This window comes from Salvia splendens, chromosome 7 (genome assembly GCF_004379255.2).
Source record: "Salvia splendens isolate huo1 chromosome 7, SspV2, whole genome shotgun sequence".
Lineage (NCBI taxonomy): Eukaryota > Viridiplantae > Streptophyta > Magnoliopsida > Lamiales > Lamiaceae > Salvia > Salvia splendens.
In genome coordinates this window covers 30,266,203-30,284,728 of record NC_056038.1, presented here as the reverse complement: position 1 = coordinate 30,284,728, position 18,526 = coordinate 30,266,203, and the positions used below count along the sequence as shown (strand labels likewise).

Below are 18,526 nucleotides of genomic sequence, written 5' to 3'. Positions count from 1 at the left end.
CTATGTAATTTGATATTGACCGACACCTGAAAAATCAATCATATGATGAATGATTTAATCTACGAATATTAGTTAATATTAAGACTTGTTAACTTTTATGATTTTTAATGAATTAGTTTTGTTATTTATGTGTTAACTAATGGAAAAATTGTGTGTAGAGATATGTGAAGAGGCATGGCCGCATGGGGTTATACCAGTTGTGATGGTCTAATGTAGAAATTGAGGGAAATGATAATGTCACAAAAACCATGTAAATTACTAGTATTAATTTCTCACAACTTGAAAAATTAACATGAGTCTTATGTCAGAGAGTCAAATGCTGGTTCAATTCATCGTGTTTATCAGTTGTCAACTTGTCATTCATGGCATTGGTTAATTAATACTCCGTATACACGCATGTTTAGTAGGGTAGATAACTCATCCAGGGATGGAATCCAGTGAAAACAATGAAGTGAAGTCAGTGATGAAGTTGCAGAAGCTTCAAATATTGTTAAAGTAGGAAAGGGATGTTCTATTCTGCTGAGATGAAGCCAAGTAGGCAGTAGCCAACAAGAATACCAATGCAATCATGAGATAAATAATTTAAGGTGTAAACATTGTATTGCTATTGTAATTGAAAACGAATAATAACTTCCTTGAAGTATAAAAAATCAATGAATGAGGCAACATGTATGGCAACAAAATTAAATCCAAACTGATATACACGGTAGGCATTGCAATCAACAAGAATTTGGCCATCCTTTTGGAGCTTCTTTACAAATAATAATTAGACTAGCACATAATAAGATATATAAATGATAACTGTAAGAAATTTAACCTCTGAGTCAATTTTCGACTGAGGGTCGGTCAGAACCTAGCTGGAGGTGTGCTTCCTTGGCTTCAGTTTGAGCGTTTTATGCTTTCACCTCTTTGGTTCAGATTGAGCACATCAAATATATAACCACAACTTGTTCTAGTAGGATCTACACCACAATCAAGATGGCAACGAAGGCAATCAAAGATGGAATATAGTTTGCGCCCTTTTGCTGAAAATCTGATATGACAAATTTTCGTGTCAGCAACAGCTTAAGGAAAGATAGCATCAAAGGTAAGTTCTAATTTTTACCCTCTTGTCTTGACAAGAAAATATTGAACTACCAAGTTCTACGAGGACGGTGATCATTATAATATGCAACATGAAAGTTTTTTTTAATGGCAAAATGCAGTATCAAAAGTAACAAGTAGAATAATTGTAGCGCACAGAGTGGACTTACTACTTTGCCCAGAAGCCACTGCAGGAAGAGCAGGAATTTTGACAGCTGCTGTAAGAAAAAATAAGTTTTGTGAGTAGTTCTGAAGAGAAACATCTTTAAGTATCCCACTAGGTGAATTAGTAAATGTACTTTTGTTGCATGATGAAGTTGGCAACTGTGTGGTTGCAGGCCAAGGGGCTGGAATGTTGTCATTCAAGTCACAGACGAAGCTGACCCCTGCAGACTGGTCAAATATTACATCTGATGGCAAGCTGGGAAGGAGGCATCCAGATTCTACTCAAAGACAAAATTGATATCAAGTGGGATTATAATCAATAAAAAAATTGTAATAATATGAAAAGCATAATAACATCTTTATTCAGTCAGATTTCAGGTTGCCAATTAAGAACCTAGAAGCCATGAAGGGGGATCCATTAGGAGCTATATCAACTCTATTAGCAAGGTTTCAAATTGTGTATAACAATTTCTTGTGCGTTGTCAGGTATTGCACTTATGACTTTGATATAAAACTAAGTAATCAAAGAAAAATAGTATTTCCAAAACTTCTCAGCTCCGAGTGCAACAAGCCTATAAAGCATCTGTCTGTAAGGGTGCGTTCTCTGTGGTAGTAAATTTAAGATAGAATCAGGAAAGGAATGAATTATCTTTGTTGGTAAATTTATCTTTGATTGACAAGAAATATTATCCCATGATCAATTTATCTTTCATATGCACTTTGAAATCGGGCATCAATTCTTCAAAAAAAAGGTATTGAAAATCACAACCAAACCTATCAAGTTGGTTACAGTGATCTGATCACAAATAGTGTAAGCAAAGGTTAGAAATTTACCCTGAACACCAACTGCAGAAGTGATGTGATCAATGCCAATGCCCAAGCAGACCAGCATGACAAAACAACAAATTTTTCAGCATTAGGAGCAGTTCAACATTTATGTTGTAATGACATGTAAGTAGTGGGAAGACCAAACTAACCTTGGAGGGAGAAGTCTTTGAGGCTAATATGACACTGGCTGTAGACATTCTTGGTAATGTTTGCTTTCCGTAATCTGACTCCAAGTGATGCAGCACAATTTAAAGCTTGCAAGTTTGTGACAAAGCTCTGCCTTTGCAGGTGAGAGACGTAGCTCTCAAGTGAACTGCAACAAGCTGTTTGATTACTCTTTCCAGCACCACACCATTCTATGACATGACTCATATTTGGAAAATTCAGAGGACATCCTGCAGTAGCAATGTAAGAGTAGAAGCGGCGTTAACTTTTAATTAATGTATATGGGAAATTCTTCATCGACATTTAATTAATTAAATGTGGGGCAAAAGTAGTGTAGAGCTTGTGCACTTCCAAGACTAAGTAAAAGGACTAAAGGCTCCAGTTATTAAAGTCGACAATGAAGAGACATCTGCTGGTATGTGAATCTAGAAGAATAACATTTGTAAAGAGGTTGAAGATACTCGTAACTAAAATATGGGCCTAATAATAAATTTCTTTACATTCAATAAATGTCACTACCTTTTTCAGTTGCATGTCTTGACTAGGAAAACGAGATGCATAAAATACTCCGTATCTAACTGACATTATGAAAATTTCTGTAAGGGCATAAAGAGTGAAGGAAGAATCCTAACTGTTACAGGAAAATGATTATCACTTTAATGATGAATAGACTGAACAACAGATATATTATGAGGGATTGAGAGTCTGAAAAGAGCTAGCGGATAGAAAGAATTACAGAAAAATCATAGTCACGGTCTCATAGAATTTTGGGGCAGCTCTCTTTCTTTCTTGTGGGGATTAGAAACAATGGGGGGATTATTATTTTAATAATTCGTTTCCAACATTAATTTAGCCATGCATGAAGTGTGTGTGTAGAAAATATTTTGAAAGCAACATAATGTTGACATATACAGAGCCAACATCTGAAGTAAATTGTTACAAATAAATAATATCATGCGTTCATTAAATTTACCTTTGTTAATTCTGCAATTAGATATTCCTCGAAGAACTTCCTTTGCACGAGAAGGCTCGAGTTTACTTCCAAGCCATCGCAGTACAATACTTTTGCAGTCATTAATCCTAGTTGTGTGATCAGACAGCACATGAGAACCATCTACGGCTAGAAGACTGTAAGCTTTTTGGGCAAGCTTCCTAGCAGCATCAAGAATAGCGTTCTGACAAACTTGCTCACAGCATTCATTCACAGAATTAATCTTCCCACAGGCAGCTAGAAGGTTAGATGTTTCTACAGCGCTCTCAAACTCAGAAACGTCGCTAACTGGGCAAGAACCTCCAGTAAGATTTGATGAATGAATCGAGCAAATCTTAGATAAACTATCATTGGCTCCCTGACCCACCAAAATCTGTTGAAAATCTGAAAGGCAATGTGCAGCAAGTGTTCCATTTAAAGCTAGTGTATTGGTATATTTACTAGATTGGCCAATGAGAATCCCCAATGTAGCCTCAACTTGAGGACAGCACACTACGTTAGCCAAAACTGGTGCAAATGCAGCCATACAATCAGTTGATGTCACCATCATCATATTTGATAGTGACGTAAAATTCAGCACACAAATTCCTGATTAGATTTAAATTTAAATTAGTACAAAAGTGAATCAACATGAAAATTAATGTCTATTTTTTGGAATATAGAAGGTGAGAGAGACAAACCAGATAATTTGGGGATTGTGCTATTTGTGAATGGTGTTAATGGAGATGGAGCCAGAAGAGGAAGAAACGGCTGAGGAGCAGCAGTTGGGGAAATTTGGGGTAAAAGTAAATCCGCCCTTCTTTCTGCCAGAGCAGAATTACCCAAAGAGTTTCCAGATGATTCATGTATACCTGTATAAGCAGCAAGTTCCCAGTATAAACGATTGAAACTTTAGAATATTTAACAAACCATATTGAGTTGTTAACTTAACATCATGCAAATCATTATAAGCACATAAGGTCAAGTGTGATTTAATCATCATTTTACTTTATCTAATTCAGGTTACACTCTTTACTGAAATGTCCTAATAAACACAAGAAAATGCAATATAATGTTAATAAAGATCATATCTGCAGAATTTATCAATAACAACTAAGCTATATTTCACTGCTTCATCAAGTGTAGGAATGTAGATTGCTGACAAATTACGATAATTTTGACATAGTTGAATCTGGTATCTCCTATATTAAAAAATCATTAATCGCTCCCGGATGGTTTTACAGAAAATAAGTACAACATTTACCTGCAGAAGCTGAGATGACTATACTACTGCACACAAGTGAGACTCTTGAGAACTGCACTAGACTTTACAAACGCTTTTCATGCTAAATCTTTTGAATGTATTCATTAGCTTAGCTTATATTGTCGAACATGAATTGAAATTCTATTCCTCCAGACTTGACAATCACCTTTCATGCTAAATCTTTTGCCGTTGTGAATACAGAAGTGGGAGTCCATAAGAAACATAATTTCTTCAGAATTTTTCAATGGTAATATCTAATTCTCGTGAGACTATCATGAAAATGTTGGTAATCATGCGTTTAAAAAGGGAAGAGTTCTGAATCCCCAATTCTAAACCCAAACAGTTTTCATTGAAAACATTCCAGTCACATTATCAAACACATAACAGCCACAGATGAGGTGGGATTTATATTAAAAAATTTAAATTTTGAAGTATTACACATATCGAAGGAGTTGAATGCCATTCCCGTAAGCTTCAGCAGAGTTCAAGAAATTGAGATAACCAATACATGGAACCAAAAATACAAAGACAAAAGCACCAATTAACTCAACCATTTTTGGAAATATACTTGCATCCTCAAACCGCATTCAGATCACAAACCAACCCAACCCAACTCACTCATTTCTTGGAAACCCAAAAACATGCCAAGAATAACAAAAGCATCAAACTTAACAGATCACTCAATAAACGAGGCAAAACAAAGAAGCCGAAAATAGCTTTAACTTAAATTGAAAAAAAAAAGAAATTCTCACACAGAAGAGCCAGAAGCACAATTGAAGCCCAAATGTGCAAACTTTGCACCGGCGATCCCCTCATTCTGAGCTGCTTCAAACTCAATTCAACAAAATTGGCGAGTAATGCACCCCAAAAAAATAGAATAATAATAAAATAAAAGTGAAAATCTAGTGTTTTACGAGGAAGAACAAGACTTGGAGGTAAAGGCAGAGCAGAGATGGAGTTCAGAGAAGGGTTTGATGTGAATAAAGAGAAGGGTTGGGGCAGCCATGAATGAGGTGCTTAAGTGAGTGGGGACAAAGGGCAGCAATCAACAACAATAGCTGTACATAAAAATTGTGAAGAGGGCGAGGCCCCACTACCGAGTCTGAGTTGAAAATAACCGTGATTTCCTTCTCTTTTTTTTCTTGTTAGGAGAGAAAACTCCGGTAATTAGCTATACAGAATATGGTGTGCAGCTACAAGCCTACAACCACCCAAAGCGGGTGAATTAAAGGACATGGAGCTCAGCTGCCCCTCTCTTAATTCGCACGCTTTGATGGATCACATGCCGGGCACGTGAGGACCGCATCTCTCGCCTCCTTTATGACTTTCTGTGGTCTGCTTTCAGACTTGTAAATGATTTTTTTTCGGTTGAGTTAATTTTAATGATTTCGATTCACCACACTTTTGTTTTCTATTTCTAAAAATTTCGTCTTTCATTATCAAACACAGGCTCGAAAATGTGTCTCCTTATTATACACATCCGAATTTCATTCTTGCAGTACTTTTCTTAATTTAATTTCCAAACTGAATCTGCAAATACTAGCTTGGAATGATAAAAAAATTTCAGATTACTTGTCTTATAAATACTCTTCTTCTTTCCCAACATTCTCGGCGGCTGCTCGGCGAAAAGAGAGGGGTGGCGCCGCCATGGAGTGTTCATCACTTAATCTTTACTTAAATGCCACTTCTCCTCTGTTAAAGGAAGATTAAGATTGCGGAAATGCATATTAAAGATATCATTTTTAAGAGATTGAAAGTAATAGAAACTAATTTTAATTTTAATTTTAATTTTAATTCTAATTCTTGAAGAAAATCAAACAAATTACTCCCTTAGAGCACTGAATCATTAAATTATTGGGAAATTTAGAGCAAATAACCGGCAAATAAAAATTGCCTATCTCCCTGAATTTAATGCCATAATTAATATTTACTACTCAAGACTGCATGGTTTGAATATGAAGTTTATTTGACTACTCAATTATTGGAGTGTACTGGTTTTTGCAAAGTATATTTGTGTAACATCCGAAAAAAAAAATATGTTTATGTTTTTTTTGAATTTTTATTCTTTTAATTAATGGTTGATCTTTTTGTGTTTTCTTGTTTAAAACATGGTGTGGAAAATCTTAATTGATTTATTTTATTGTTGTGGATGGGATATATTTTACCTAGGCATTTTATAATTGGGATAATTAATAAATCATGAATTAAAATCCTAATTAACTAAATTCTTTTTTCCTCTCCCTCTTCCTCTGTTTTTCGAAAACCCCCCCCTCTCCCACTAATTTCTCAACCTCCTCCCACTCCTCACAACCGTGGCTATCTACTCTCTCTCAATCTCTCCCTCCCTCATCACTCAATCTCTCATCTCTCTCGAAGGGTTCTCTCATCGGTAAGCTTCTCTCCTTTCTCCCTCTCGGTTCTCATCTTTTTCTTTCACTCCCTCTCATCGAATGGTGGATTATTCAAGGTGATACGCACTCTCGTTGTGAATCGGAGTCGGAAGAAGAAGTAAAGCGTGTGAATTACGTTGAACTATCCGGAAAAGGTAACCCGATACCCTAACTCGTGATAATTTCGAAAAACATGCATGTAGGACGTTTTTGGATGGTTTAGATGTCGAATAGGATTTGTGGCTATGTGTTTGTGTTGAACATGTTTTCGGTGATAACTGACAGTGGGTTCCGACCCCTTTTCGACTGAGCAGAAGATCTCCTTTTGATACGAAATTTTAACTGTATAAACTTGGATGTGTCTTGGGTGTGGTGTGTAAATTTCAGCTTCTTTGGAGGTCGTATGATTTTTTTATGATTTTCGCAAGTAAACTGCGCAGTTCTGCGAGTTGTGTGTTCTGGGTGATGTATGTGTGTGCAATGGGGGTGTGTCTGAGTGCTTCGTTTTTGTGAAGTCTGTGGGTGTGTTTGGCCAAGAGATGGCTCGGAGGAATCAGCGTTTGGTTTGAGGGTTTCGTGTGTGTTGGCCGAGAGTTTTAGGGTTCGGCCTAGGGCAGTGTGGTGGAGAGTGTTGAAGGGTTGATCCCAGGTGTTTGGGTGTGTTTTGGGATGTAGAATGTGTGGTGTGGTTGTTGTATAGGGTTTGAGAATCGTTGGTTGGGGAAAAACGGGTGTACACATGATCGAGCCAGTGCCGAGCCAGGCGGCCGAGGTGCCGAGCCAGGAGGCCGAGACGGTCGGCCGAGGTGCCGAGCCAGGCGCCGAGGTGCCGAGCCAGGCGGCCGAGACGGTCGGCCGAGGTGCCGAGCCAGGCGGCCGAGGTGCCGAGCCAGGCGGCCGAGACGGTCGGCCGAGGTGCCGAGCCAGGCGGCCGAGACGGTCGGCCGAGGTGCCGAGCCAGGCGGCCGAGACACCGAGCCTGGCGGCCGAGACAGCCGGCCGAGGTGCCGAGCCAGGCGGCCGAGACACCGAGCCAGGCCGAGACGCCGATCCTTTTTCCGAGCTTTTTCCGAACCTTTTCCGAGCCAAGTGAGCCGTTGCACAGTAAGGGTATGCCAGGAGTATGAGTGTTGTGTGTGTGTCGTGTGCGCGTTTTGGGTACGTCGTATGCGTGTCGGGTGCGTGCGGGGTGTGTTTTCGGGCGTGTGTTTTTTGTGTGATTGGCTTATGAGATGTTGTTAAGTGTGTATACGTGTAACGTGCTAGATGTTGAAGTCATCTAAGTAGGAATCATGCATTGTCGTTAAACATCGTCTACCCTGACTCTAATCATGATTTATTTATCTTTCAAAAAGGGTGATCTTTTACGAGGAAAGTGTGGTTGAAGGGAACTATTTTAAAAGCTAAGCAATCGAGGTGGGCTTTTCTACCCTACTATTTTATGTGGGTTATCTTTAATACGGACTTCGTTCCGGAAATGTTTATGGAGGTGAATTGCTTGTCTTGCCAACTGTTTTGATTTGAAACCTATCTGAAGTGGTTTACCACATATGTTTAATCGAATTCGGGTCTGTTGGGCTGCGAACCCTCAGGCTAGTGTACACGAGACCGGGAGCCATCTGAGAGCAAGTTGGCCGGTCTAGATGACCTGGGGTGTGGCCACGCCCCTTGTCACCGTTGGATCAGATAGTGTATGATGGTGGGAATAAGGGTGGCAATATCTGAAAATGACTGCGCAGTCGAATTTATGAAATATGTTTTAGTGTACTTGGTTATTTTCTTTACACTTAACCCCAAGGTTACACTGTTATGGCATGACAAACTATGATTTTGGCGTGTGTCCACTGAGTGCAATAAGTACTCAGCCCTGCATGTTGTTTTCTTAATGTGCAGGTTGTGCGGCGATGGGGATGACGGATGTTGAGCAGTGAAAGCCAAATCAGTGTTTTACTTTGTCTTTTGGATGGTGTCGTGTCGCCATACCCGGCATCATCTGTCTCTTGGTCTTTTCCGCTGCTTTGTAATCCGATACAATGTTTTTATTTAAACTCTGTTTACTTTAACCTTAGTACAATGTTTTGAAGTGAACTTCTTTTAATAAATGTTTTTGGGTCAAATAATCTTGTTCTCCCCTTTCTTCCCCGCTTCTTTGTTCCTCCCCTAGTCGCGGTCCACCGTACTTCCTATCCTTAGGAAATGCGGGCGTGACAGAGTGGTATCAGAGCCAGGTTTTCTTTCTGCTCTGGACCTAAGAGTCTCTTCTGTCTTGATTTAGTTTGTATCCCTGTGTCAAAATAAATAATTGACTAAGTTTTCAAAAGTGTCATTGGCTCAACATCCGACTCATCGCACTCAACCTGAAATGAGTTAATGAAAATTTTGAATTTTTGGAAAGTATATGGAAGTGGAGGAAATTGTGATTTCGGGTTTTGAAAATGATTTTTGGAAAGTTTAAGTAAATATTGATGCATGTGGAAGGGTACAAAGTGATGTGAAAAGTTGGAAATTATGAGAGTTATGAACTGTTATTGTGTGTTGAATTTATATGAAAGCATGTGGCTGATGTGTGATGCTATGATGACGTGAATGTTGATGTGAGCTTTTACGTGTGAATGTGTTGGCCTTTTGAATGATTGAACTTAGACGTGAGAGGTTTCACTAGTGCTTCTTGGACCTATAGTAGATAAGAACTTTTGGCCTTCGAACACCAGCGGGTTTGGAGTTAGAACATCGATACGTCTGCATACACATATCTCCCTCTTTTCGGTTATGCACTCTGTTTTTATACGCGAGGCGATTGTTTCTGTTTTTCTATAGATGGCGCGTATGTTCCGAACCCCGCGACGGAGTGATCGCGATAGACTTAGGGCACAGAGGGTGCTCAGGGATTATAGAGTGTACCGGAAGAAGGATCACATACCGTTGATCGAGTTCGTGGCACACTTCGACACCCTCTGGAGGGCAGCTCAGGAGTTCGGAGTGACGGAGCACGACGGCATTGAGAAGCTAATAGAATTGCTCCCTGACAGCTGGAAGGAGTGGGCTGAAAGAACGGCGAGGAGGTACACGTGGCATGAGCCTGTTACCGATGACATGGTGGGTGACATGGCTGGCTTTCGGAAGGCCGTGTACTGCGCACTGGTGGACTCTCGAGAAGAGCAGCCCCCACAGGATGTGCAAGAGAGGATTGTGTATCAGGACAAGTATGTGAGCATGTACGAGGGTGAGCAAGGGTTTGAAGATGACTACGGGGAAGAACCCGAGGAGGCTCCGCAAGGGAATCCCGAGGTGGCTCTGCAAGAGAACCCCGAGGAGGACGATGACGAAGACCCAGAGGAAGGGCCTATGGATGAGGATGATAGAGTCGTAGTCTAGAATTAGAATAGTTCGTTGTCTTTTCAGTTTTTGCTTTCAGTACGATCTGCTCTTGAGAACAATGTTGACCTTCCTTCTTTTATGAGAATTTTGATTTTGATATATATCCTATGTGTTGCATCTTATACTACATGAAGATTTTATAAGAAAATTTTGAGAAAGTGGTAATTTTGGATGAGAATTGTAGTAACACTTTTTGGATATTGAATCAGAATGCCGCCAAGACGTGTACGCCAACCACGACAAGTACCCAACGTGGAGGCACCACCTCCACCACCACCTCCACCCCCGCCTCAACAAGAAAGATTCATAGTTACGTTCTCCAGGCAGAATCCCCCAAAATTTGATGGACAAGGAGATCCATCAAAAGCGGAAGAGTGGATACGCGGTCTCGAGCGTATTTTCAGGGTCATGGAATGCACAGATAGGGAGCGCATTGCTGGCGCTACCTTTCAACTATCAGGTGCTGCCGATTACTGGTGGGAGACTCGGCAAAGGACTATGAATCCTGCACGCCTGGAAGCGCTAACATGGGAAGAGTTTAAGGTGGAGATTGACAACAAGTATGTCCCAAAGACGTACAGACGGGCCAAGGTGGTAGAATTCCACACGTTGAGCCAAGGCCGAATGACTGTAACTGAATATGACCGAGCCCTCGCGCAGATGGCACGATATGCGCCCGAATTGATGGACACCGACGAGAAATGGGCGGTGAAGTTCCGGGCCGGGCTCAGAGATGAGATAAAGGCCGCATTGGCTTGCCGAGGAGAACTCTCCTACTCGGAGATCTTGACTTGTGCACTGGACGTGGAAGATGCACTCCCTAAACCAAGAGTTGTGGCGACAACAAACGCGACACCTCTACAAGCCCAGTCAGGTCACCAAGAGAAGAGGAGGTGGGATGGCGATCAAACTCAGTATGGTGGCAAGAGGCCACAACACATGAGGAACGCACCCTTCAATGGCGGGGGACAGAATACCTTTCAACCGAGGGCAAACTTTCCGCCGAGGAACCCCCAATGTGGAAGGTGCTTCAAGTACCACACCGGAGAGTGTCGAGACCCTAGGTGCTTCAACTGTGGTGGAAGTGGCCATTACTTCCGAAGTTGCCCAAATAAGAACATGGGAACGGGATCGAGACAGAACCAGCTAGGCTTCCGTCCACAATCCCAGGCACTACCTGCACCTCCACCGCAACAACGCCGCCAAGGATTGCCGTCGCAAGCAAGGGCCTACGCCTTGAAGGGGAAGCAGACGGCAAATGGGAAAGAAACCTTTGGGCAAGGAAACTTGGCAGGTATGGGCACACTTCTAAATATGCCTATAGTTGTCTTGTTTGATACGGGTGCATCGCATTCCTTTATATCAACTTCTTGTGTGGATACTTTGGGATTACCTACTGTTAAGACCGAACCCACTATGAGTGTGACCTCACCGGTAGGCGGGACTATAGATATATCCCGATCTTGTGCATGTGTGAACTTTGGAATAGGTGAACTCAGTTTAGTGGCCCATAATTTGCAAGTAATGACGATGGGTAGCGTAGACATAATCTTGGGTATGGATTGGTTAGCGAAGAACCACGTTATCCTTCATTGTAGAGAAAGGGAAATTTTGTTTGAAACCCCAGGAAAAGAGCCGACGAAGTTTTACGGTTTCTCAATGAGCCGACGCAAGTCCATTGTCTCTGCGCTGCAAGCCACTACAATGATGAGAAAGGGATGTCCAGCGTACCTTGTTTATTTGAATGGGGAGGAGAAGAAAGACAGGAAGATAGAAGATGTGGCGATAGTGAGTGAATATCCCGATGTCTTCCCCGATGCATTGCCGGGACCCCCACCCGACAGGCAAGTAGAATTCACGATCGATCTGGAGCCCGGATCGGCACCAATATCCAAAGCACCTTATAGGATGGCGCCAAAAGAGTTGGAGGAGCTTAAGGTGCAACTACAAGAGCTACTGGATTTGGGATTCATTAGACCTAGCGTGTCGCCATGGGGAGCACCAGTGTTGTTTGTGAAGAAGAAGGATGGATCGATGAGGATGTGCATCGACTATCGAGAGCTAAACAAACTGACGCTGAAGAACAAGTATCCACTACCAAGGATAGACGACTTGTTTGACCAACTTCGAGGGGCAGGAGTCTTCTCTAAGATGGATTTGAGGTCTGGGTACCATCAGCTGAGGGTTCGGCGAGAAGATGTACCCAAGACGGCTTTCCGAACAAGATATGGTCATTATGAGTTCGTGGTGATGCCTTTTGGACTGACGAACGCCCCGGCAGTGTTCATGGACCTTATGAACCGCGTGTTCCATCCATATTTGGACCGGTTTGTCCTAGTTTTCATCGATGATGTGCTCGTTTACTCAAAGAACGTGGAGGAGCACAAAGAGCACTTGAGAACAGTCCTAGCAACTCTAAGGGACGAGAAACTATATGCCAAGTTCAGTAAGTGCGAGTTTTGGCTCAAGGAAGTTAACTTTCTTGGACATGTAGTAACCTCAGATGGAATTCGTGTAGACCCGGCCAAGGTGGAAGCTGTACAGGAATGGAAGTCACCTTCTACACAAAATGAAATCCGAAGCTTTTTAGGACTGGCGGGCTATTATCGAAGGTTCATTGAGGGATTCTCGAAGATAGCAAGGCCAATGACTCAACAACTGAAAAAGGGAGTCAAGATGAATTGGACACCGGAGTGTGAGGCGAGCTTTCAGTTGTTGAAAGAGAAATTGACCACCGCACCAATTCTAGCCGTGCCGGAGTCAGAGACTGACTATGCGGTGTATACGGATGCGTCGAAGGTGGGACTTGGATGTGTGCTTATGCAGAAGGGGAAAGTGATCGCATATGCATCGAGATAATTGAAGCCCCATGAGCTGAATTATCCGACGCATGACCTGGAACTGGCAGCCGTGGTACATGCTTTGAAGATCTGGAGACATCATCTTTATGGAGTCCGTTGTGAGATATACACGGACCATAAGAGTCTAAAGTACTTCTTTGAGCAAAAGGAGTTGAACATGCGCCAACGTAGGTGGCTCGAGTTGGTAAAGGACTACGATTGTGGTATAAACTACCATCCAGGAAAAGCAAACGTAGTGGCCGATGCTCTTAGTAGGAAGTCTCAATCTCAGCTGGCCACCTTTCTTACTTTCGAGGAGAGCTTAATCCAAGAGTTCAGTAAGATGCGGTTGGAGGTAGTGAGAATGCCCGAGACTGTGGAAGAAATAGTAGCCACGTTGGTGATGGAACCCGACTTAAGAGCCAGAATTGTGGAAGCTCAACGGCGAGATACGTTACTAGAAAAGTTTCGCTCAGAAGTGAGGACGGGTGAACTCGGAAATTTTCGTGAGGCAGCAGATAATGGTCTCACATACAAGGGAAGGTTGTGTGTGCCTAAGGATGAAGGCCTGAGGATGGAAATCATGAGAGAAGCACATGAAACCCCATACGCTGCTCATCCAGGAAGCACCAAGATGTATCAAGACTTGAAAAGACAATTTTGGTGGAACGGTATGAAAAAGCATGTTGCAGCTTTTGTGGAGAGATGCCTAGCATGTCAACAAGTAAAGGCACTACACCAACGGCCCTATGGGAGATTGCAACCCCTCGAGATTCCAGAATGGAAGTGGGAACATATTGCAATGGACTTTGTGATAGGACTGCCAAGATCCCAGCGAGGGAACACTGTGATTTGGGTGATCATAGATCGTCTCACCAAATCTGCACATTTTGTACCGGTTCGTGCTACTTATGGGTCCGACCAGTTGGCTAAAGTATATGTACGGGAGATTATACGCTTGCATGGCGTACCCGCAACAATTACATCTGATCGCGATGCTAAATTCACTTCTAGAATTTGGACAAGCCTGCAGCGCGAGTTGGGGACTAAGTTGAATTTCAGTACAGCTTTCCACCCACAAACCGACGGGCAGTCGGAGAGAACAATACAAGCCTTAGAGGATATGCTACGAGCCGTGGTGCTTGATCGAGGCTGGGGTTGGGAAGAAGTGTTGCGATTGGTTGAGTTTGCGTACAATAATAGTTACCAGGCGACTATCAAGATGGCTCCATATGAGGCATTGTATGGAAAGAAGTGTAGATCGCCACTTTATTGGGATGAAGTGGGTGAGAGAAGAATTCTCGGACCAGACTCTGTAGAAGAGATGATAGAGATTGTCTGACAAATCCGTGGGAGGATCAAGGAGGCACAGGATCGGCAGAAATCTTATGCGGATGTTCGAAGGACCGATTTACAATTCGAGGTCGGAGAAAAGGTCTTTCTGAAAGTTTCCCCTTCTAAAGGAATAACTCGTTTTGGAGTGAAAGGAAAACTGAGACCCCGATTTATCGGTCCATACGAGATTTTGGATAGAGTCGGCGTGGTAGCATACAGATTGGCCCTACCACCAAGCTTTGGGAATGTGCACAACGTCTTCCATGTGTCACAATTGAGGAAGTACGTGTTTGACCCCACACACATAGTTCACCAGGAAGAGATGATGGTCCTAAATCCCGATCTAAGTTATGAGGAGAAGCCCGAGGCCATTTTGGATCGAAGGGTGCAAGAATTGAGGAATAAGTCAATTGCTTCGGTGAAAGTACGGTGGAGGAATCATGGAGTCGAAGAAGCAACATGGGAATCAGAAGATAGAATGAGAGAGAAGTTTCCAGAACTGTTTGAGTAACCTAGGCAAATTTCGAGATGAAATTTTGTTAAGGTGGGAGGAATGTAACATCCGAAAAAAAAAAATATGTTTATGTTTTTTTTGAATTTTTATTCTTTTAATTAATGGTTGATCTTTTTGTGTTTTCTTGTTTAAAACATGGTGTGGAAAATCTTAATTGATTTATTTTATTGTTGTGGATGGGATATATTTTACCTAGGCATTTTATAATTGGGATAATTAATAAATCATGAATTAAAATCCTAATTAACTAAATTCTTTTTTCCTCTCCCTCTTCCTCTGTTTTTCGAAACCCCCCCCCCTCTCCCACTAATTTCTCAACCTCCTCCCACTCCTCACAACCGTGGCTATCTACTCTCTCTCAATCTCTCCCTCCCTCATCACTCAATCTCTCATCTCTCTCGAAGGCTTCTCTCATCGGTAAGCTTCTCTCCTTTCTCCCTCTCGGTTCTCATCTTTTTCTTTCACTCCCTCTCATCGAATGGTGGATTATTCAAGGTGATACGCACTCTCGTTGTGAATCGGAGTCGGAAGAAGAAGTAAAGCGTGTGAATTACGTTGAACTATCCGGGAAAGGTAACCCGATACCCTAACTCGTGATAATTTCGAAAAACATGCATGTAGGACGTTTTTGGATGGTTTAGATGTCGAATAGGATTTGTGGCTATGTGTTTGTGTTGAACATGTTTTCGGTGATAACTGACAGTGGGTTCCGACCCCTTTTCGACTGAGCAGAAGATCTCCTTTTGATACGAAATTTTAACTGTATAAACTTGGATGTGTCTTGGGTGTGGTGTGTAAATTTCAGCTTCTTTGGAGGTCGTATGATTTTTTTATGATTTTCGCAAGTAAACTGCGCAGTTCTGCGAGTTGTGTGTTCTGGGTGATGTATGTGTGTGCAATGGGGGTGTGTCTGAGTGCTTCGTTTTTGTGAAGTCTGTGGGTGTGTTTGGCCAAGAGATGGCTCGGAGGAATCAGCGTTTGGTTCGAGGGTTTCGTGTGTGTTGGCCGAGAGTTTTAGGGTTCGGCCTAGGGCAGTGTGGTGGAGAGTGTTGAAGGGTTGATCCCAGGTGTTTGGGTGTGTTTTGGGATGTAGAATGTGTGGTGTGGTTGTCGTATAGGGTTTGAGAATCGTTGGTTGGGGAAAAACGGGTGTACACATGATCGAGCCAGTGCCGAGCCAGGCGGCCGAGGTGCCGAGCCAGGCGGCCGAGACGGTCGGCCGAGGTGCCGAGCCAGGCGGCCGAGGTGCCGAGCCAGGCGGCCGAGACGGTCGGCCGAGGTGCCGAGCCAGGCGGCCGAGGTGCCGAGCCAGGCGGCCGAGACGGTCGGCCGAGGTGCCGAGCCAGGCGGCCGAGGTGCCGAGCCAGGCGGCCGAGGTGCCGAGCCAGGCGGCCGAGACGGTCGGCCGAGGTGCCGAGCCAGGCGGCCGAGACGGTCGGCCGAGGTGCCGAGCCAGGCGGCCGAGACACCGAGCCTGGCGGCCGAGACAGCCGGCCGAGGTGCCGAGCCAGGCGGCCGAGACACCGAGCCAGGCCGAGACGCCGATCCTTTTTCCGAGCTTTTTCCGAACCTTTTCCGAGCCAAGTGAGCCGTTGCACAGTAAGGGTATGCCAGGAGTATGAGTGTTGTGTGTGTGTCGTGTGCGCGTTTTGGGTACGTCGTATGCGTGTCGGGTGCGTGCGGGGTGTGTTTTCGGGCGTGTGTTTTTTGTGTGATTGGCTTATGAGATGTTGTTAAGTGTGTATACGTGTAACGTGCTAGATGTTGAAGTCATCTAAGTAGGAATCATGCATTGTCGTTAAACATCGTCTACCCTGACTCTAATCATGATTTATTTATCTTTCAAAAAGGGTGATCTTTTACGAGGAAAGTGTGGTTGAAGGGAACTATTTTAAAAGCTAAGCAATCGAGGTGGGCTTTTCTACCCTACTATTTTATGTGGGTTATCTTTAATACGGACTTCGTTCCGGAAATGTTTATGGAGGTGAATTGCTTGTCTTGCCAACTGTTTTGATTTGAAACCTATCTGAAGTGGTTTACCACATATGTTTAATCGAATTCGGGTCTGTTGGGCTGCGAACCCTCAGGCTAGTGTACACGAGACCGGGAGCCATCTGAGAGCAAGTTGGCCGGTCTAGATGACCTGGGGTGTGGCCACGCCCCTTGTCACCGTTGGATCAGATAGTGTATGATGGTGGGAATAAGGGTGGCAATATCTGAAAATGACTGCGCAGTCGAATTTATGAAATATGTTTTAGTGTACTTGGTTATTTTCTTTACACTTAAAACCCCAAGGTTACACTGTTATGGCATGACAAACTATGATTTTGGCGTGTGTCCACTGAGTGCAATAAGTACTCAGCCCTGCATGTTGTTTTCTTAATGTGCAGGTTGTGCGGCGATGGGGATGACGGATGTTGAGCAGTGAAAGCCAAATCAGTGTTTTACTTTGTCTTTTGGATGGTGCCGTGTCGCCATACCCGGCATCATCTGTCTCTTGGTCTTTTCCGCTGCTTTGTAATCCGATACAATGTTTTTATTTAAACTCTGTTTACTTTAACCTTAGTACAATGTTTTGAAGTGAACTTCTTTTAATAAATGTTTTTGGGTCAAATAATCTTGTTCTCCCCTTTCTTCCCCGCTTCTTTGTTCCTCCCCTAGTCGCGGTCCACCGTACTTCCTATCCTTAGGAAATGCGGGCGTGACAATTTGGCCCAAAATAATGGATAAGTGGGCCTAGTATAATGTTTATAACTGTTTGTCATTAACTTTTAATTAACTCCAGCTATTTATTGAAATAATTGGATATTGTCATTACATTAACATGTATGGTGTGAAATTAATTAGTTTCGAATCTGACAACCTCTATTTTTCAATATGTAATGTTTATGGTTCATTTAGTATCTATATTGATATGATAATAATATTTCGGTATATAAAATAAATTATCTTTTGATCTGTGTTAGTTTTCGGTCTGCCTCATTTTCTATGTTTTGATACGCTAAATTAACCCACTAAGTAGGTGGGTCAATTAATCTAAATTAAAAATCAAATCATGATAATTAACTTAGATTATTTTATTGCTTCACATTTTTAACCTCTCCATTTTAATTGAGATTTAATGTATTTTGGTACAATTACAATTCAAACTTAAATACAGACTAATATACCAAACACAGAGTTAAAATATTTATTTTATATTTCTAATATACTAAAACCAGCTCATATTTATTTATTCATATAAAATTAAATAATACTCCGTATATCTCATTTGTTAACTAACACGGTAAATCCCAACTCAACTATCAACAGTAAATAACACAGATTTTAATTTTAACAATTTTTACTGTTGAGAGTCGTACATGAAAAAAACTCTGCGAATTGCAAAACATATAGTATGAGTACCTATAGACTATAGTGTATCGTTTAATGCAATAGAATAGGAGAAAAAGAAAGATGAAAGTCAGTTGAATAATTGGATAATGTGAATCTCAAATTGAGCCCAAATGTTTGGGCTGGCCCTATTAAAACCATGGTAGAGTTTAAAAGTTTATTAGGGTCGTGATTAGGTTCCGCATCTCCGAAGCAAGTAGT

The 18,526-nt window shown here is 42.3% G+C and overlaps 1 protein-coding gene across 2 annotated transcripts; it reads right to left on the bottom strand.

Moving 5' to 3' along the window:
* Positions 1-683: 683 nt before the first annotated feature.
* LOC121810269 (uncharacterized GPI-anchored protein At1g61900-like) lies at positions 684-5,793 on the bottom strand. Of its 2 annotated transcripts, none has more exons than XM_042211047.1 (8): positions 5,228-5,793; positions 3,913-4,083; positions 3,215-3,820; positions 2,226-2,471; positions 2,083-2,094; positions 1,383-1,526; positions 1,254-1,298; positions 684-1,033 (listed from the first exon to the last, which is right to left on the bottom strand). In XM_042211047.1, exons 1-8 carry the CDS (start codon positions 5,289-5,291, stop codon positions 963-965), a joined length of 1,359 nt encoding a protein of 452 aa, XP_042066981.1. In that variant the 5' UTR covers positions 5,292-5,793; the 3' UTR covers positions 684-962. The 2 variants fall into 2 exon arrangements, with proteins under 2 accessions (XP_042066981.1, XP_042066980.1); XM_042211046.1 differs by having other exon boundaries at positions 1,254-1,301; positions 5,228-5,787.
* Between the last annotated feature and the right edge of the window lie 12,733 nt (positions 5,794-18,526).

Bases quoted from the DNA above. Each gene is read 5' to 3' on its own strand.
- LOC121810269 (XM_042211046.1), bottom strand. From the start codon at position 5,291: ATGAGGGGATCGCCGGTGCAAAGTTTGCACATTTGGGCTTCAATTGTG. The intron at 2,472-3,214 runs GTAAATTTAATG...TTGCTACTGCAG, and splicing joins TAATTGCAGAATTAACAAAG to GATGTCCTCTGAATTTTCCA. The intron at 1,034-1,253 runs GTAAGTCCACTC...TTGTCATATCAG, and splicing joins AGTGGCTTCTGGGCAAAGTA to ATTTTCAGCAAAAGGGCGCA.